Source organism: Cherax quadricarinatus, chromosome 83, assembly GCF_038502225.1.
Source record: "Cherax quadricarinatus isolate ZL_2023a chromosome 83, ASM3850222v1, whole genome shotgun sequence".
Lineage (NCBI taxonomy): Eukaryota > Metazoa > Arthropoda > Malacostraca > Decapoda > Parastacidae > Cherax > Cherax quadricarinatus.
Genome location: NC_091374.1, coordinates 4,393,063 through 4,414,098, shown reverse-complemented (window position 1 = coordinate 4,414,098; position 21,036 = coordinate 4,393,063). Strand labels below are relative to the sequence as shown.

The 21,036-nt window shown below is 44.3% G+C and overlaps 1 protein-coding gene across 11 annotated transcripts in view; it reads right to left on the bottom strand.

Annotated features, from left to right (window-relative positions):
• Positions 1–21,036, bottom strand: part of LOC128702254 (uncharacterized) — a 64,142-nt gene that overhangs the window by 15,499 nt on the left and 27,607 nt on the right. For 3 of the 11 annotated variants that reach the window (XM_070102746.1, XM_070102744.1, XM_070102736.1), the window contains exons 2-9: positions 16,013–16,291; positions 11,984–15,886; positions 11,677–11,837; positions 10,125–10,256; positions 8,953–9,058; positions 5,767–5,924; positions 4,702–5,310; positions 1,630–1,856 (exon numbers count right to left, since the gene is read on the bottom strand). In XM_070102746.1, the coding sequence (XP_069958847.1) occupies positions 1,630–1,856; positions 4,702–5,310; positions 5,767–5,924; positions 8,953–9,058; positions 10,125–10,256; positions 11,677–11,837; positions 11,984–15,886; positions 16,013–16,291 (5,575 nt within the window). Of the gene's footprint in view, positions 1–1,629; positions 1,857–4,701; positions 5,311–5,766; positions 5,925–8,952; positions 9,062–10,124; positions 10,257–11,676; positions 11,838–11,983; positions 15,887–16,012; positions 16,292–21,036 lie in introns of all 11 variants that reach the window. The other 8 variants (XM_070102745.1, XM_070102738.1, XM_070102740.1 and 5 more) reach the window with 7 other exon arrangements.

The window sequence follows — 21,036 nt, the reverse complement described above, 5'->3', positions numbered from 1 at the left end:
TGCAGCTTCTCTTCAGAATCTCCCAAGAGCACAGTGCCATCAGCAAAGAGCAACTGTGACAACTCCCACTTTATGTGTGATTCTTTATCTTTTAACTCCACGCCTCTTGCCAAGACCCTCGCATTTACTTCTCTTACAACCCCATCTATAAATATATTAAACAACCACGGTGACATCACACATCCTTGTCTAAGGCCTACTTTTACTGGGAAATAATTTCCCTCTTTCCTACATACTCTAACTTGAGCCTCACTATCCTCGTAAAAACTCTTCACTGCTTTCAGTAACCTACCTCCTACACCATACACCTGCAACATCTGCCACAGTGCCCCCCTATCCACCCTGTCATACGCCTTTTCCAAATCCATAAATGCCACAAAGACCTCTTTAGCCTTATCTAAATACTGTTCACTTATATGTTTCACTGTAAACACCTGGTCCACACATCCCCTACCTTTCCTAAAGCCTCCTTGTTCATCTGCTATCCTATTCTCTGTCTTACTCTTAATTCTTTCAATAATAATCATCATAATGTCAACATAAATTCCAAAGTTATCACCTTTTACTATAAAGGAAACAAAATCACAGCTGAGTAAGTCACTCTGGGTTATCCCAGGTTCTCTACATATATGCTGCTATGTATGATAATTCTATGTAACTGTATTTGTGTATACCTGAATAAACTTACTTACTTAGATAGAAGTGAATGGAGACGAATGGTATTTGGGACCTGACGATCTGTTGGAGTGTGAGCAGGGTAATATTTAGTGAAGGGATTCAGGGAAACCGGTTATTTTTATATAGCCGGACTTGAGTCCTGGAAATGGGAAGTACAATGCCTGCACTCTAAAGGAGGGGTTCAGGATATTGGCAGTTTAGAGGGATATGTTGTGTATCTTTATACGTATATGCTTCTAAGCTGTTGTGTTCTGAGCACCTCTGCAAAAAGAGTGATTATGTGTGAGTGAGGTGAAAGAGCTGAATGATGATGAAAGTATTTTCATTTTGGGGATTTTCTTTCTTTTTGGGTCACCCTGCCTCGGTGGGAGATGGCCGAATTGTTAAAAAAAAAAAAAAAAAAATTATATATCTATTAATACAGAAATTGAACTTAAAAGAACCTGGAAAAACAAGTAGGTACATGCCATGTACCATGTCCCTTGCATCCCTGCTTCAAGATGGGGTGGGAGAAGTGACAAACTCTTGATCTAAGGAATTAGAGCTACTATTCTTTTTCACAGATTAAATGCTGGTTGGCACTCATTCTTCTATGGTATTAATGCTACAACAGATATAGTAATTACTTTTAAATGTTTAATTCTGAAGACAAGCTCCTATTCAGTGTTTCTGGATATATAAAAACAATTCAAAACAGCTAAATGAAAGTTGGTCTGTAACAATACGTTTTCTTTAACATAACAAATTTATTAATGCTAGGCTCGAGAGAAAGGAGAATGCAAGTAAAAGCTGGGTTATGGTGAACAAAGGAGAAGGCAGCAAATGTAAGTCAGGGTTAAACAAGGAAGGTGTTGCACAAAAAGGTCAGGTAAACAGAGGAAGGAGAACAAATGAAGGCCAGGATTATGTTAAACAAAGGAGGGGCAGCAAATTAGCCATCACGTGCTCTACCTGTACTGCATTGCTGCTGACCTCGAGCGACCTTTCCTTGCGGGTGATGGGGTGGTGAGAGGCGTGACCTTATCCCCAGGACGCTGACCATTCAGCAAGGAGAAGGCATCATCGAGGAGGTCATGGAAGCGACGCCGGAGACGACCAATGTGTGGGGCGCTGCTGCCTTCAGAGCTTGCAGAGTCTGAGAGCTGTGATGACGATGCAGAGGGTCGTCTGGTTCTCTCCTGCTCAGGAAGAGTCAGGGTGTTGGTCTCAGTGAAAGATTTTATTCTTTAACACCACGTAGGGACTATCTTCCACTGCCATGTGAATTATTGAATTCATGGAGATTCATGTGAAGCTTCATGTGATTCTTACTTTAAACTAACAATTATAACTACAGTAAAATTCATTGTAATCATTCAATATTCATACAAAAATTGATATATATATTTACAGTATAGATATATATATATATATATTTATACATATATATATATATATATATATATATATATATATATATATATATATATATATATATATATATATATATATATATATATATATATATATAATATATATAGTGGTCCCTCACTTTTCGTAGTTCCCGGCAATCGTAAATTTCGCCAATCATAGGGTTATTTTTTTATAAACATGGACTCGCTTATCATAAGCTGACTCGCGAGTCGTAATTCGTCCCGGACGCGTACCCATGGCGGCAGCCAGTCTGGCATTGTTTACCAGTGAGCGAAGGTCCCCTCACGTGCTTCAGCGAAATATTTCATAATATTCCATTTATTTTAGTGCTTGCAAGTATACTAAATAATCTACCATGGCTCCAAAGAAAGCTCCTAGTGCCAAACCTGTGGTAAAGAAGGTGAGAAATACGATTGAATTTAAGAAAACCATCATTGAACAATATGAAAGTGGTACAAGTGTGGCTGAACTGGCCAGGATGTATAAGAAACCCTACACAACCTTATGTTCCATAGTGGCCAAGAAAAAGGAAATCAAGGATACTGTTGTTGCAAAGGGGGTAACTATGCTGACAAAAATGAGATCACCAGTACTCGAAGAGGTTGAGAAGTTATTATTGGTGTGGATAAATGAGAAGCAATTAGCAGAAGATACTCTTATGACTTCGATTATTTGTGAAAAGGTTAGGCAGTTACATGAAGATTTGGTAAAGAAATTGCCTGCAAATAGTGGTGATGCGAGTGAATTTAAGGCCAGCAAAGGCTGGTTTGAGAGATTTAAGAACCGTACTGGCATACACAGTGTGGTAAGGCATGGTGAGGCTACCAGTTCAGACCACAAGGCAGCTGAAAAATATGTGCATGAATTCCAGGAGTACATAGAGGCTGAAGGACTGAAACCTGAACAAGTGTTCAATTGTGACAAAACAGGCCACTTTTGGAAGAAAATGCCAAAGAGGACCTTCATTACACAAGAGGAAAAGGCAATGCCAGGACACAAGCCTATGAAAGCCAGGCTGACACTAATGTTCTGTGCTAATGCTAGTGGGGATTTCAAGGTGAAGCCATTACTAGTGTACCATTCTGAAAATCCCAGTGTTCAGGAAAAACAATGTTATGAAGAGTAAATTGTGTGTGTTTTGGAAATCTAATAGTAAGGCATGGGTCACGAGGGAAATTTTCGTCGAGTGGTTCAATGAAGTGTTTGGCCCTAGTGTGAAGGGGTATCTCCTGGAAAAGAAATTGGATCTCAAGTGCCTGCTAGTAATGGACAATGCACCTGCTCATCCTCCAAACTTAGATGACCTAATTTTCGAGGAGTTTGGGTTCATCACAGTAAAGTTCTTGCCCCCAAATACCACTCCTCTCCTCCAGCCCATGGACCAGCAGGTCATTGCAAACTTTAAAAAACTCTACACAAAAGCAATGTTTCACAGGTGCTTGACTGTGACCACAGACACTCACTTGACCCTAAGGGAATTTTGGAGAGAACACTTCAGCATCCTCCATTGCATAACCCTTATAGGTATGGCTTGGGAGGGAGTGACTACCAGGACTTTGAACTCTGCCTGGAGAAAATTGTGGCCAGATTGTGTTGACAAGAGGGATTTTGAAGGGTTTGGGACTGACCCTGATGAGCCTATGTCTGTTGTAAAATCAATTGTGGCACTGGGGAGTTCCATGGGGTTGGATGTGAGTTTGGAGGATGTGGAAGAATTGGTGGAAGACCACAATGAAGAGCTCACCACTGAGGAGCTGCAAGAGCTTCAGCAGGAAGAGCAACACATCGCAGCTCAGAATCTTGCTGCAGAGGAGGAGGAAGAGAGATGGAAGAAGGTGCCTTTTTCAGAAATTAAAGAGATTTTTACTATGTGGGGTAAGATGGAAAGCTTTATGGAGAAACATCACCCTAACAAGGTTGTTGCAAGCCATATTGGCAACATGTACAGTGACAAAGTCTTGGGCCATTTTAGGGAAGTGTTAAAGAGACGCCAGAAACAGAGCTCTCTCCACAGTTATTTTGCGAGACAGGACTCCAGCGACTCTCAAGGTGGTCCTAGTGGCATTAAGAAACAGAGAAGACAAGCAACCCCAGAAAAGCAATTGGTACCTGAGGTGTTGCTGGAAGGGGATTCCCCTTCCAAACTATAAACAATCCACTCTCTCTCCTCCTCCAGTCTCCCATACACTAAGAAGAATCTCCAATAAAGGTAAGTGTTATGCTGTTAATGTTTCATTCATTTCCCATTGTATTGTTTATGTACTACATGTATATTTCATGTAAAAATTTTTTTGGTTTTAATACTTCTGGGTGTTAGGAACGGATTAATTGTATTTACATTATTTCTTATGGGGAAAATTGATTCGCAAATCGTAAATTTTGTTTATAGTAACAGCTCCAGGAACGGATTAATTACGAAAAACGAGGGACCACTGTATATATATATATTTTTTTTTTAGTTTTACATACACAGGAATTTGTTTTCCTGAAATAGGCATAAAAATGAAGAACTGAAGCAATGTCAGCCTGTGAGCATTGACATGTATTTGATATGATTTTATTATTCTCTAGTGTCTATATTCCTGTAAATTATTGGAAAAATCCACTGACCTCCGCTGAGGTGGTGGGCCCAGGAGTCTCACTCTCCACGTGTGCCTCCACCTGAGCATCCTTCATGTGAGGCCTAGGAGGGGACATCACACCATGCTTTACCAGGGGAAGGCCAGCCTCCTCTCGCGTGTAATTCCTGGGAGGGATGGGTGGTGCCTCAGGGTCATAGTTATATGCTTCGATCTGAGAGGGCATTCCCTGTCCTGGTATATTCGGCACCAGTTTGTGGAGACGTGGCGGGGGAAGGAAGCGAGGCAGGGATGTCCCAGGAATGAAGGGAGAGTCATGAACCTTGCCAAAGCCCTTGGGTGGTGGCAGGAGTGGTGGTGGTAGAAAGACAGAGCCCTGGTCCTTATGGGTGAACATGTTAGCACTGTGCAATGTGTTAGCCATCAGCTGATGGGTGGGGTCATAATGTACATCACTTGAGGTGAGCTCAGAGTGTGTGGTGTCATACTTTGAGTAAGTGGAGTGTGAAGGGTTGTACTGAATGCTGACTGGGTTAGGAGAGCTGTAGACAGGTTCTTCAGTTATAGCCTGTCCCACATGTCTGCCAGCACGTCGCCATGGTATGCTGCTCTTTGGTCGCCGCTTGGGGCCATCTGTCATCTGAGGGGGCAGTCCAGATATGATGAAGAGTCACACTGCTCTGTTACCAATCAACTCTATACTGTGCTTTATAAATGCTATGCAAGTATCTAATACATTATTCTATATCTACAAAGTGTGATTAATTTAAGGTCCATGTACATAAAATTTATGTTACTGTATTCAGAACTTGTTTGTCAGTGTTGCTTTATTTCTGTTCTAGGAGAGGAGGGACTAACTTTATATTTAGTACCAAAAAACAAAATGAAACTTACAGCCATCATTGCTTAGTGTCATTGAACAACAGGATTCATCACACTGGTTGAGTCAGTATGAATAACAACATGAATGGGTACATGTCTCCAAAACCAGGATTATTATTTTTGGAGGGGGTTAATGAAATATTTGAAGAGGTTTCAGCCCATTTTGCCTCTTTGGTGCTGCCCCTGGGTATAATGTTAACCAAGCATTCCTCACCTCATCTTCATCTTCGGTGGTGTCATAATCTTCCATGGGTGTGGGGACTCGAGAATGGCCACCGTCCTCTTTGCTGTCTTTCTCCTGGACTCCCACCTTCTCCTGGTTATGCTGGAGACGTCGACGGGAGCGGGCTTTAGAGGGCCCTAGCGAGGGACCTGTAAGATAATCTTTTTTATTTTTTTTTTTTTTTATTATCACACCGGCCGATTCCCACCAAGGCAGGGTGGCCCGAAAAAGAAAAACTTTCACCATCATTCACTCCATCACTGTCTTGCCAGAAGGGTGCTTTACACTACAGTTTTTAAAACTGCAACATTAACACCCCTCCTTCAGAGTGCAGGCACTGTACTTCCCATCTCCAGAACTCAAGTCCGGCCTGCCGGTTTCCCTGAATCCCTTCATAAATGTTACTTTGCTCACACTCCAACAGCACGTCAAGTATTAAAAACCATTTGTCTCCATTCACTCCTATCAAACACGCTCACGCATGCCTGCTGGAAGTCCAAGCCCCTCGCACACAAAACCTCCTTTACCCCCTCCCTCCAACCCTTCCTAGGCCGACCCCTACCCCGCCTTCCTTCCACTACAGACTGATACACTCTTGAAGTCATTCTGTTTCGCTCCATTCTCTCTACATGTCCGAACCACCTCAACAACCCTTCCTCAGCCCTCTGGACAACAGTTTTGGTAATCCCGCACCTCCTCCTAACTTCCAAACTACGAATTCTCTGCATTATATTCACACCACACATTGCCCTCAGACATGACATCTCCACTGCCTCCAGCCTTCTCCTCGCTGCAACATTCATCACCCACGCTTCACACCCATATAAGAGCGTTGGTAAAACTATACTCTCATACATTCCCCTCTTTGCCTCCAAGGACAAAGTTCTTTGTCTCCACAGACTCCTAAGTGCACCACTCACTCTTTTTCCCTCATCAATTCTATGATTCACCTCATCTTTCATAGACCCATCCGCTGACACGTCCACTCCCAAATATCTGAATACGTTCACCTCCTCCATACTCTCTCCCTCCAATCTGATATTCAATCTTTCATCACCTAATCTTTTTGTTATCCTCATAACCTTACTCTTTCCTGTATTCACCTTTAATTTTCTTCTTTTGCACACCCTACCAAATTCATCCACCATAATCTTCTTGTTACCAAAGAGTTGCAAATGTCTAGCATGCCGTAATGATGTGTGGTTATGAGGAGATCCTACATGAATACCTTACACTTCATGCAAACACCAGAGTAAAACACACTATAAATACATATTACTATAAAACAGCTAATAATATATGTACTACAATGCAACAATACAACAGCTATTAATACAGCACATTCATACAACTACTAGGTAGTAGGTTGGTAGACAGCAACCACCCAGGGAGGTACTACCATCCTGCCAAGTGAGTGTAAAACAAAAGCCTGTAATTGTTTTACATGATGGTAGGATTGCTGGTGTACATTTTTCTGTCTCAAACATGCAAGGTTTCAGGTACGTCTTGCTACTTCTACTTACACCTAGGTCACACTACACATACATGTACAAGCATATATATACATACATACCCCTCTGGGTTATCTTCTATTTTCTTTCTAGTTCTTGTTTATTTCCTCTCATCTCCATGGGGAAGTGGAACAGAATTCTTCTTCCGTAAGCCATGCGTGTCGTAAGAGCCGACTAAAATGCCGGGAGCAAGGGGCTAGTAACCCTTTCTCCTGTATATATTACTATCGTTTTTCCTTTTTGGGACACCCCGCCTCAGTGGGATACGGCCGGTGTGTTGAAAGAAAGAAGATTCATACAACTATTAGCATACATACAACTATTTATATACAACTTCCCCAGATGTAACCCTTCAAGGGGGTGCCTTGATGCTGGTGAAGGTTTTTTGATATAAGGCACTAGAGCTACTCTTCACTTGAAATCAAACCTAACTGCCCCTCACTCTCCAGGCAGAGTAAAACTCCTACAGGTTTAGTCCTTCCCCATGATGATGTTAGTCCTCCAGATGTGAGCAATTCTTCTAGACAACAATAACTAGGTGTTTGTATACCTGGAGTTTACCTGGAGAGAGTTCCGGGGGTCAACGCCCCCGCGGCCCGGTCTGAGACCAGGCCTCCTGTCTGAAGAGATTTCCAAACTTGGGAGACACTTTTGGAAATCTGACCCTTCATAGGAGTGCCCTGATGCCAGTGAAGTTAACAATCAGGTTTCAGGAGATTTTACTCGACCGACACCTCCCTAATAAATCTGAGAGACGGTCCGAGAACTACTGTCATTAGGGAATCTCAGAGGTATGGTGACCTTAGACTTGCAAAAGGCATTCGATACAGTTAACCATAACACATTATGTAAGAAACTAAAAGCTATCAGCATAGGCCCTATAGACTAGTTTAAGTCCTACAAGAGCAACTGGAAACAAATTGTCAAGATCAATAATACAGAATCAGAATTCCCTCTCAATAGCATGTGGGGTTCCTAAAGTAGTATTTTGGGCCCATTACTGTTTCTGTGCTATGTGAATGACATGTCCATCAGTGTCAAGTGTAAGCTTTTGTTGTATGCAGACAACAGTGTTCTGTTAATCTCGGGTAGTCCTAGGTAATTTACACGTTACTATGTGCATAAAATTGTGAACAAGCGATGCAAGATACAAGTACAATTATCATACATGGTAACATGCAAAACAACCACAAGGGGAGTTGAAAGATAGCTCTAGGCTTTTTATGTTGCAATCAACACATCAGGAGCTTGTAGTGTTGCAGAAAAGAGGATGAAATCCAAGTACACAAACACGTTCAGAGTGAGCATTTTTGCTAGCAAAAACGCTCACTCTGATTGTGTTTTCTCAAATTTCATCTTCTTTCCTGCAACACTGCAAGCTCCTGATGTGTTGATTGCAACACGAAAGGCCTAGAGCTATCTTGCAACTCCCCTCGTGGTTGTTTTGCATGTTACCATGTATGATAATTGTACTTATGTTGACCTGTACCTAACTTACTGCCTTCCCTCCATTCCCCAGGTACTAGATACCTCTGATGAGTTTAGCGCTTCCTCATGAACGTAATAATTAATTAAATAAATAAATTATTAAATAAATAAAAATTATTAAATAAATAAAAATTATTAAATAAATAAATAAATAAAATAAATACTGGTGACACGTGACCTTGTTTGGTTTTGCTGATAAGACTGTCGTGTGACCCTGTGAGAGAGGCAGGTCCCAGGTCAAGATCTAAATCATGGGAGGTAGAGGGCAGTGGCTCTGCCTCCATCTGCTGGGTCAGGTCACAAGAGGTCAAGGTTACATCCCAGCAACACACACATGAAAAAGAATATTACAGCATTATGATAAGAGATAAGATGTGCTCTGAACATTCCTCTCAGTATATAACTATCCATTAAGGGTGCTATTTTTAACACTAAAATCATTATTTGAAAGAAAAACTTTAATACTGTATTACTTAAATATTTTACTGCACATTTCACTAGCACGTTAAGAGACAACACAATAAGTGTTAGGGGCCCAAGACTGTTCAACTGCCTCACAGCATACATAAGGGGGATTACCAACAGACCCCTGGCTGTCTTCAAGCAGGCCCTGGACAAGCACCTAAAGTCAGTACCTGACCAGCCGGGCTGTGGTTCGTATGTTGGATTGCGTGCAGCCAGCAGTAACAGCCTGGTTGATCAGGCCCTGATCCACCATGAGGCCTGGTCATAGACCAGGCCACAGGGGCGTTGACCCCCATAACTCTCTCCAGGTAGAGTTATTATAAAATAGACATGGATAGATGGATAACAAATAGAGGTACACAGATGGGGGAAGGAGGGAGGGGATGTAGAAGGATGGGAGAGGGGAAAAAAAAAGAAAAGACAGATAGTAAGATCAACTAACAAAACAACCACAGGGAGATATGAATGATAGGTCTGGGCCTTTTGTGCTGCAATCAACATATCAGGAGCTTGTAATGTTACAGAAATGAGTAGGAAGTCCAAGTAGATCCAGTCAAGCGAAAGACTAGAGTTGTTCCCTTGATGTGTTGATTGCAACATGAAAGGCCTAGAGCTATAATTCAACCTCTGCAGCCCCTCAAGGGCAGTTCCTTGATGCTGGTGAGGGGCTCTTGATTTAAGGAATTGGATTTGTGCTCCAGTTCCCTGAACTGAGCCTGAATGCTTGCATCCCCCTCCACAGGCTCCCCCATGATTATGACAATAATCAACTCCTGCAACCACAAATAGGCGAGTACAGGAGGGAAAAATCTTTTACTATCTATGTTATAAGACATAATCTATGAATAATCCTGTGTCAGTATTTAAAAAGTGACTTAAACTGACCTTATCATTCATGGATGTTGAGAAGGAGTGACCTGAACTGACCTTCTCATCTCCGGGACTAGAAGAGAAGGCCAAATTGACATGACCCGAGTAGGCATTGGCACTCAGTTGGCTTCTTGGTGATGGCGCCTGCTAGAAAAGTGAGTTAATTTTATTATTACATTAATATAAAGCTATAAGTACTAAACTTGTATGGGTAATACAGCATCAGCCACTGTAGTATAAGTCTACTGCAGTTTAATGTTGGCCTACTGTAGACATGAGTAATAATTATCTATTTCTACAAGTACATGTACAATGTATACAGGCCTAGGTGACATCAATGACATACTATTATATAGAAAGCCCCTTGTTATGCTGAGAATTTCAGGCAAATTAAGTCAATTTTCTTCCCAGGATGCAACCCACACCAGTCAACTAACACCCAAGTACCAATTTTACTGCTAGGTACGCATGGACAGCAGGTGTCTTAAGGAAATGCATCCTAATGTTTCCACTGGCTCAATGTATGAGCTGAGTGCGCTAGCAATCAAGAATAAACAACTGTAGTATACACCTATTGTAGATATGCATAAAGCTGTAGTTTAGATCTACTGTAGAAGACATTATGAATAACCGGGTGAAGCACTGTCTTATTCTTGATGACTATTAAAGCAACACCTATACTACTCAAGTTGTAATAATAATATATTGATGGTGGTTGTTGTTAGTTGCTATTAGTGTTGCTAGGTGTGGTAATGGTGGTGGTTGTTGTTGGCTATAGCTGTTGTTGGCTATAGCTGTTGTTGGCTAGAGCTGTTGTTGGCTAGAGCTGTTGTTGGCTATAGCTGTTGTTGGCTATTGCTGTTGTTGGCTATTGCTGTTGTTGGCTATTGCTGTTGTTAGCAGTTGCTGTTGTTGAAGTAATAATGTACAGTAACAGCCTGGCAGTAATGTGCAGTAACAGCCTGGTTGATCATGCTCTGATCCACCATGAGACCTGGTCACAGACTGGGCCGCGGGGGTGTTGACCCCCGGAACTCTCTCCAGGTAAACTCCAGGTACACCAACTCTTCATCTACAGTGTTTAAAAGTTAGTCACAGTTCTTTCAAACGATTTCTTTGTGATTGAAGCCACTCTGCAAATTCTGGACCTATTTAATTAGGTGAGGGCACTTTGTTGAAAAGCCCTCGTAGGATAAAGCCAGGATTTTATTCTAGGGGATAGGTCTAAGTCAGGAGTTTTCATCATCTTGAAATATTTAAGATGTCGAAAAAGTTACCAGTACCAGGACAGATCACTGGAACACCACATGTCCTCCAGATCCATCCTAACACCTTGATAACACAGACTCCTTGAATTTACGTATTTCTTGATCCAGCAAAGTGCTGTTCCTGTTATTCCTGCTTGTGTTCTTGTAATCGTGCTCTAGACTTTTGTCAAATACCTTCCTGCAGTTCAAGAATGTGTACATGTAATATATATAACATGACTAAAGCAATCATAGCAAATGAGAAATGAAAAAGTTAAAATCCCCAGCAGGAGGAACGAGTGAACGACTGAGTCACTGACCTCGGAGTCAGGGTGGAGCTCTTCTCTCTTGTTGCTTCTCTTGTAGAGGAAAATAATAAGCCAGGAGAGGAATACCAGCAGCATCACTACTCCCACCACCGTTCCAATGATCCCGTACACCAGCACCCCATCAGGCGTGGCTGATGGGCTCTGCAGGTATTCTGAAACAATGAGGTAAAATGAATGACTGAAGGAGTCAGACACAGATATACTAAGTGAGATAGTGCAAGTAATGGTTAAAGTAACAACTTGAGAATCCTAATTAAAGCAAAGATTATTGGAGAACAAACATGAGGTTACAACTCACCTTCAGCTTTGATCTTGACCACTTGGTCCAGTATTACAGCCATTTCCATGTCATCAACCTTGGACATTCTGTTAACAGCATCTCTGGCCAGTATGGGTTCCTCACTGTCAAACACAGTGTACACCAGCTCCGTCAGGTTGGTTGTGTTGTCATAAGTAACATTGTGGAGACGCACCTTCACGTTTTCAATGACAGTACGTCTTGTGCGCACTCTGGCTGAAATATAAGGCGAGGCTGGACGATGCGGATAAGCCCAGTGTTGTTTTTCGTATTTTCGGTGCCAGATTTGCTTGCGGTTTCCTCCATGGTCAGTGAAAACATCGTAAAAGGGCTTCAGTGTATGCAATATTCTTTGCTTTTCTTTTCTTGCAGGCTTCTCATTTTTTTTCTTTGCAGTGAGAATAGGGACTAATACTCTAACCCGCTGGAGTCCTGGGGCTGTCTGGAATCTTTTGGGTATGGTTATGGCATAAATGTCGTTGTGTACCTCAGGTCTCACAGTCGTCTGTGTAGAAGCGGTATTCAGCGAGTCAGGTGCATCCCTCTTCAATCTGGCAATGATGGTTGTGTAATTCTCAAATGAATCTGTAGTGGAAGTGCCTGGTGACTCAGTGGTCAGGGCTATCATACTTATGTCTTTGCTGTATAACTTGTTTTGGTTCTCACCCTGGCCTCTGGAGAGCAGTCTGGCTACCTCCCGCCCGTAGGCCATCCTGTACACATCGGAGAGCTTGGCTTCAATAGTCATCCAATAGAGGTGAGAGTTGTCTTCAGTGGGTGCCCCCTCCAGCACCGTCCGAATCCAGTACCGTTGATCCAGTGGCACTGTCGCATTGTTGCTGGGACTTGGTGGGCTGGGTTGGGGTCCTGTAGTTGGTTCCGTCATCCATGGGGTCCTTGGAATGGTCCCCGGGGGTGAAGTTGAAGGACTTTTCCCAGTGGTAATGGTTGCACTGACAGACTCTACAGTGTGGAGGACAGGAAGAGTTGTTGTGCTCGGGGTAGATGTTATCTGTTCTCCAGAGGTCGAAGAGACAGTGACGGAGACCAGTGTAGCTGTGGTCGAGGTTACAGGAGTGCTAGTGTGTGTCAAAACTGGAAAATCAATTTCTATGGAAGACGGTTGTGTTGGTGTGGACGCTTCGCCTGATGTTGCAGACGACACAAGTGTGTCTGGTTGTTTCTCTGTCACTAATGTCACGAACGCTGAAGGAGTGGTATTAAGATCCTCGGTAGGAGTTTCCTGCGAGGATGAATAAGCCACCGATGACACCACTACAGTTTCTGTTGTTCCAATGTCCGACGAAACCAGGGTCAGCACTTGTGTATCATTCTCGGTACCTATCAGACTTCCATCAGTGAGTAAGTCCTGACCTGGTGTTACCTGAGGATTAAGAGTTCCTGGTCCACCTTCAGCAGTACTCATTGTGGCAGGAGCATCATCTGGCTGAGAAAGTGAAGGATCCAATATGCCTGGGATTAAACTGTTGATGACTAAGAATGTGGATGTCTCCACTCCAGATGAGGATAGTGGTGTCACTGTTCTGGAAGGTGATGTCAGAGATGTACCCTCATTGTTGTCACTAGGATATGAAGTTGTGGGTCTGTCTGATGGGTGGTAGACCTGTGAAACTTCCACTTCCTCTTTGCCAGCTTTTACCGCTTCCTCTTGCCCTCCTCCTAAACCTTCTTTGTTACCTGAGCCTTCCGAGTCACTCTTATCTACGTAGGGTCCTTCATCAGGCAATATAATTAAAATAGTGTTGTTATCTGCCGTTCCATTCACATTATCATCTCCTATCACAGGTGGTGAGAAAGTGGCGTTAATGTCAAAATCACCAGTCCAGAATGGTACGCTATACATTTCTTCCTCTGAGCTGTTTGCCGAGCTGGATGTATTACCAATATCACTCAGTAAATGTATGAAATTTGGAGAGGTAGTGGCAGGAGTTTCCCCAAAAGCATCTTCAGAGATTGTAATGTTATATAACGTGTCAGGGACATGGAAGCCCTTGTCCTTAGGACTTGTGGGTGATGAGTCCACACTCTCAGCTGTGACTGAGAGCTCCGGGACGCTTCCCAATGTGACTGTGAACCTTGGGGCACTCATTGTGGTCATTCCTTCTGGGGTACTGGATCCATAATCTGGAATGGTAGGAATTGAAGGATAATTATTCGTGGTTGAGATTTCATCCCCACCATCTCCTATATCTTGGTTTGATACCATGGTCTGGTTCTTATTATCAGATTCATTATAAAATGAGTCAATTCCTTCTTCAACTGACTCGGTATAATCAACACCAGATGACCCATTCGCAGTTGTTTTACTGCCAGTACCTCCATCTATATCTCCACTGGGATAGTGATCTGGAACGTTTGTTCCATCTGATGCATTAGAAAGTAAGTCACTTTCGTCGAGGACAAAACCGGGATAATCGCTGTCAGACGTGCCATTTGTGATTCCTTCACTGTCTTGCTCTCTGTCACAGAGCACAGAGTCATTGTAGCTAGACATAGGTGTTGTCAAGTCAAACAACTCTATTTCGTGGATGATGGTAGAGTTTCTTTCAAAGAGAGGGTGAAAAGTATCGGAAGGTTGATTATCTGGTTGTGTTGGGGGCAGCAAGAGGACTAGCGTGGTAGCAGCAACATCAACGGTGGGGTCGAGGGTGTGGACCTCTGCCTTGGCGCCTCGAGACTCATCCAGGCCCGAGGGCGCCTCTGTTGCAACTTTTGTGCTTTCCTCCACTGGAACATACAGGTTAGTGTCTGTTGTTTCATGCAAATTAACGCCGACAGTGGCTTCTGTTATTCCTTCAATATCAGGGATTCTTGCGCTGCTTTCAGTTTCATTAACAAAACCACTAAAATCATCTACGGTTTGCGTTTTAACCTCAGTTCCACTATTAATGCAAGCTTCAGCGTCTTCCTTATTCCCAGACACTCCAGGACTTTTTGTCTCTCTCTCAGTGGTAATATGGAGAGTAATGTTTTCAGTCGCATTTCCAGATCCCTCAACCTCAACCGAGCTGCCTGTCATCGGAGCCACTGATGTCCCTGGCCTTGAATGTTCTATGTCATTCGACATGTTAGACATGTCTGTGGTTACTTGGGGGTCTGTCAGTTCAGGAGTGAACTTTACTTCTTTGTGTGGGTAGATTCCAGTGCCTCCGCTGAGGGTCGCCGTAGGCGCAACCATGCCGAAAACTTCACTGGAGGAAGATGGCTCAGTGTTGATTGCCGTGACTTTTATTGTTGGTCTGCTGCTGACCACCGTACCTGGAGGAGATGTTGAGGAGAGGACAGGTGTAGCAGATGGTACAGTAAAGGTTACCGACGGCCCCGGATACTCTATGGAGGGACGGACGAGGTCGGTCTCGTCGTAGAGAGAGTGGGTGAAATGGTCAGTAGTGAGTGACGGCGGGAAGGTCGTATACAAGGTTGGAGGTGATGTTTTGATCGTCCGCGTTACTGTTATGTAATTGGTTTTCTCTGCCTCTTGCTGAGTGTTTTTGTGCTTCTCCAATGTCTTATGCAGCTGGTTCCCGCTACTTCCTGATTGTGGGTAGTCACTCTGAGGTCGTTCTGGGTTTGTCTGATTGCCACAGTTGTCATGTCCATCAGATATGGAGGCAGCGCCTGAGACGTCCCCAAGCTCCTTCCCTGCACCTTTATCTGCAACTGTGTTGGAGGTGTTGACAGCTGCAGTGAGGTCCGCAGGAGACTTGGTGGAGAGATGGATGGAGGTGACAGAGGAGGGGGCGGGTGTGATGAGGGAGGGGTGGAGGACGGTAGTGTAGACAGTAGTGTAGACGGTTGTGTAGACAGTAGTGGTAATGATGCCATCCTTCATCCACGACGTGTCCCGGGGACGATGCTGCCATTCCTCTGTCGGCCCGTCACCTGCAACACATTGTTATTCAATACTATCTGTCCACCAGCCTTTACATACATATATTTCTACCTGGCGAACAAATCTGAATAGTCATGTAAATAAAGATAATGGATAAAATCGGGCGTCATCCTTACCTGAGGGAATCCATACGAGAAAATCCTCAAGGCTGTATTCCCTCTTGATCCTGCCTGCACCACTGCCTTCCATCCAGCGAGTACTGGTTCTCCCAGTAGCTCCATCTTGAGTGCTGGTAGTTCCTGGAGATCCATCATGAGTGCTTCTCCAGCTGCCTGTATCATAGCCACCGCTACCCTCTGGCTGGAGACGCAGGAACCCCACCAGGTGTGTGGTGGTGGACGAGGTGCCTGGCATGACCACTACCGGCGTCGCTTCTATCTTCTCATCTTCGTCCGCTGTAGAACCACAAGCAATTTTTTTAATTTAAAGCCTTTTGACTTTATAAGGATCATTAAAGGTTTTAATTCAGCTATACACTTAGCATCAAGATTACTTTCATCCTTTGAACAGGGTCCGATATTCTCTGCATAAATATGAGTTTTCTGCATGCACACCTAAATGTCACTCAACTATGTACATTGTATCATGCTGAAATAAAATGATGCTGCAGCAGCAGCAGCAGCAGCAGCAGCAGCAGCAGCGGATGAGTCCTTAGGGACCCATGAAATCTGTGATTTTTTATTTGTCATGCGTCAGTTACTACTACTACTGCTGCTGCTGCTGCTGCTGCTGCTGCTGCTACTACTGCTGCTGCTGCTGCTACTACTGCTGCTGCTGCTGCTACTACTGCTGCTGCTGCTGCTACTACTACTGCTGCTGCTGCTACTACTACTACTACTACTACTACTACTACTACTACTACTGCTGCTGCTACTACTGCTGCTGCTGCTGCTGCTACTACTGCTACTGCTGCTACTACTACTACTACTACTACTACTGCTGCTGCTGCTGCTGCTGCTGCAGCAACTGACGCATGACAAATAAAAAATCACAGATTTCATGGGTCCCTAAGGACTCATCCGCTGAGGGGGGGAAAAAGGGAAATGATAAAATTTAGACCAGGTTAAACTAGTCTATAAACTTCAGCCTGAGATGATATTCTTGCAAATGTTCTGCTACTTTCCTCCTGGCGCATGAGACGGCCTTAACAGCCATGGCCTTGTAGGCAACGCTCTCGCTTCACACACTTAAGCCCGTGTTTCGATCCCGGTATGGGTGGAAACAGGACGTTTTTCCTAAAGACAGCTGATGTCCATGTTCACCTAGCATTAAAATAGGTACTCGGGTGTTAGTCGACTGGTGTGGGTCGCATCCTGGGGACAAAATTTACCTAATGTACCCGAAATGCTCTGCATAACTAGAGGCTTTCTGTATAACAGTATGTCACCGATGTCAGCTAGGCTCAGACTGAGCCGCGGGGGTGTTGATCCCCGAAACAAGTACTTGTAGTAAATAAAGATTAACTATTTTCCCGGTTTCTGAGGAGCTGTGATACACTAGGATATACATCTCTATGTATGAACACTAATATACATCTGTGCATATACACAGATATACATCTCTCGGTGTATATTCCCTGTGCAAACAGCAAATAAACGATTTCCGATAAAATCCTAAAAAAAGCAGTATATTTTGAAGGAAGTGTCATAATGAAATAACCTTCTCCATAGTTACTAGTCAGGTTTCAGGGGATCTAATTCAACGTATACCTCCTTAACTTAATATATTACACAAGACCCCAAACCAACCATCTACCACATACCTTATTCAGTACAAGCACTCCATTCATTACCTACACTACCCTCCATACCCCATGCACACCTTCACACACCCAACAGTACGACAGATATTTACTCTCTTGTTGCGTGTCTTGGAATGTCTGCCATGTAATATTAAGAAAGGATCGGTACGGTAATAATAACCATGTGTGTGTGTGTGTGTGTGTGTGTGTGTGTGTGTGTGTGTGTGTGTGTGTGTGTGTGTGTGTGTGTGTGTGTGTGTGTGTGTGTGTCGTGTGTCTCTCGTGTGTGTACTCACCTAGTTGAGGTTGCAGGGGTCGAGTCCAAGCTCCTGGCCCCGCCTCTTCACTGGTCGCCAATAGGTCACTCTCCCTGAACCATGAGCTTTATCGTACCTCTGCTTAAAGCTATGTATGGATCTTGCCTCCACTAAAATGCGTGCTAAAGGAATAACTGGGAAAGTGGGGAGATGGATCTTCAACGTCCTAACAAATCGAACACAAAGAGTAGTGGTCAACAGAGTTAAATCGGAGGCTGCCATAGTGAAGAGCTCTGTTCCACAAGGCACAGTATTCGCCCCATCTTATTCCTTATCCTCATATCAGACATAGACAGAGATATACACCACAGCACCGTATCATCCTTTGCCGATGATACTAGGATCTGCATGAGGCTGTCATCTACTGAGGACGCGGTTAACCTCCAAGAAGATATAAACAAAGTTTTCCAGTGGGCAACGGTAAACAATATGATGTTCAATGAGGACAAATTCCAACTACTCCGTTATGGAAAACTGGAGGAGATAATAACTAGAACAGAGTATCCTACTGACTCCGGCCATACAATAGAGCGGAAAAATAATGTAAGGGACCTGGGAGTAGTAATGTCTGAGGATCTCACTTTCAAGGATCACAACAGTGCCACGATCGCACGTGCAAGGAAAATGATAGGATGGATAATGAGAACTTTCAAAACGAGAGTTGCCAAGCCAATGATGATCCTTTTCAAATCACTTGTTCTCTCTAGGCTGGAACACTGCTGTACATTAACATCTCCATTCAAAGCAGGTGAAATCGCAGATCTAGAGAGTGTACAGAGATCCTTTACTGCACGTATAAGTTCTGTCAAGCACCTTAACTACTGGGAACGCTTGGAAGCACTTGACTTGTACTCGTTGGAACGCAGGAGGGAGAGATATATCATAATCTACACTTGGAAAATCTTGGAAGGAATGGTCCCAAATCTGCACACAGAAATCACTCCCTACGAAAGTAAAAGACTGGGCAGGTGATGCAAAATGCCCCCAATAAAAAGTAGGGGCGCCATTGGTACACTAAGGGAAAACACCATAAGTGTCCGGGGTCCAAAAACTGTTCAACAGCCTCCCATCAAGCATTAGGGAAATTGCCAATAAGCCCCTGGCTGCCTTCAAGAGAGAGCTGGACAGATACCTAAAGTCAGTGCCGGATCAGCCGGGCTGTGGCTCGTACGTTGGACTGCGTGCGGCCAGCAGTAACAGCCTAGTTGATCAGGCCCTGATCCATCGGGAGGCCTGGTCATGGACCGGGCCGCGGGGGCGTTGATCCCCGGAATAACCTCCAGGTAACCTCCAGGTAACATCTCTTCCCAAACTGTTCCACTTCCTGACTACTCTGTGGCTGAAGAAATACTTCCTAACATCCCTGTGATTCATCTGTGTCTTCAGCTTCCAACTGTGTCCCCTTGTTGCTGTGTCCAGTCTCTGGAACATCCTGTCTTTGTCCACCTTGTCAATTCCTCTCAGTATTTTGTAAGTCATTATCATGTCCCCCCTATCTCTCCTGTCCTTCAGTGTCGTCAGGTTGATTTCCCTTAACCTCTCCTCGTAGGACATACCTCTTAACTCTGGGACTAGTCTTGTGGCAAACCTTTGCACTTTCTCTAGTTTCTTTACATGCTTGGCTAGGTGTGGGTTCCAAACTGGTGCCGCATACTCCAATATGGGCCTAACGTACACGGTGTACAGGGTCCTGAACGACTCCTCATTAAGATGTCGGAATGCTGTTCTGAGGTTTGCCAGGCGCCCATATGCTGCAGCAGTTAGTCGGTTGATGTGCGCTTCAGGAGATGTGCCTGGTGTTAAACTCACCCCAAGATCTTTTTCCTTGAGTGAGGTTTGTAGTCTCTGGCCCCCTAGACTGCACTCCGTCTGCGGTCTTCTTTGCCCTTCCCCAATCTTCATGACTTTGCACTTGGTGGGATTGAACTCCAGGAGCCAATTGCTGGACCAGGTCTGCAGCCTGTCCAGATCCCTTTGTAGTTCTGCCTGGTCTTCGATCGAATGAATTCTTCTCATCAACTTCACGTCATCTGCAAACAGGGACACCTCAGTGTGTGTGTGTGTGTGTGTGTGTGTGTGTGTGTGTGTGTGTGTGTGTGTGTCGTGTGTGTGTGTGTGTCGTGTGTGTGTGTGTGTCGTGTGTGTGTGTGTGTCGTGTGTGTGTGTGTGTCGTGTGTGTCGTGTGTGTGTGTGCGTGGGGTGTGTGTGTGTGTCGTGTGTGTGTGTGTGTGTGTGTCGTGTGTGTGTGTGTGTGTCGTGTGTGTGTGTGTGTGTGTGTGTGTGTGTGTGTGTGTGTGTGTGTGTGTGTGTGTGTGTGTGTGTGTGTGTGTGTGTAGTGTGTGTGTGTGTTGTCGTGTGTGTGTGTGTGTCGTGTGTGTGTGTGTGTGTGTCGTGTGTGTGTGTGTGTGTGTCGTGTGTGTGTGTTAGTTACCATTTTGTCCTAGGCACATGTCAATTAGACACTTGGCCTGTTGTCGTGTGTGTGTGTGTGTGTGTGTGTGTGTGTGTGTGTGTGTGTGTGTGTGTGTGTGTGTGTCGTGTGTGTGTAGTGTACTCACGTAGTTGTACTCACCTAGTTGAGGTTGCAGGGGTCGAGTCCGAGCTCCTGGCCCCGCCTCTTCACTGATCGCTACTACTAGTGTGTGTGTGTGTGTGTGTGTGTGTGTGTGTGTGTGTGTGTGTGTGTGTGTGTGTGTGTGTGTGTGTGTGTGTGTGTGTGTCGTGTGTGTGTGTGTCGTGTGTGTGTGTCGTGTGTGTGTGTCGTGTGTGTGTGTCGTGTGTGTGTGTCGTGTGTGTGTCGTGTGTGTGTCGTGTGTGTGTGTGTCGTGTGTGTGTGTGTAGTGTGTGTGTGTGTCGTGTGTGTGTCGTGTGTGTCGTGTGTGGTGTGTGGTTGTGTGTGTGTGTCGTGTGTGTGTGTGTCGTGTGTGTGTCGCGTGTGTGCGTGTGTCGTGTGTGTGTGTGTGTCGTGTGTGTGTGTGTGTGTCGTGTGTGTGTGTGTGTCGTGTGTGTGTGTGTGTCGTGTGTGTGCGTGTGTCGGGTGTGTGTGTGTGTCGTGTGTGTGTGTGTGTACTCACCTAATTGT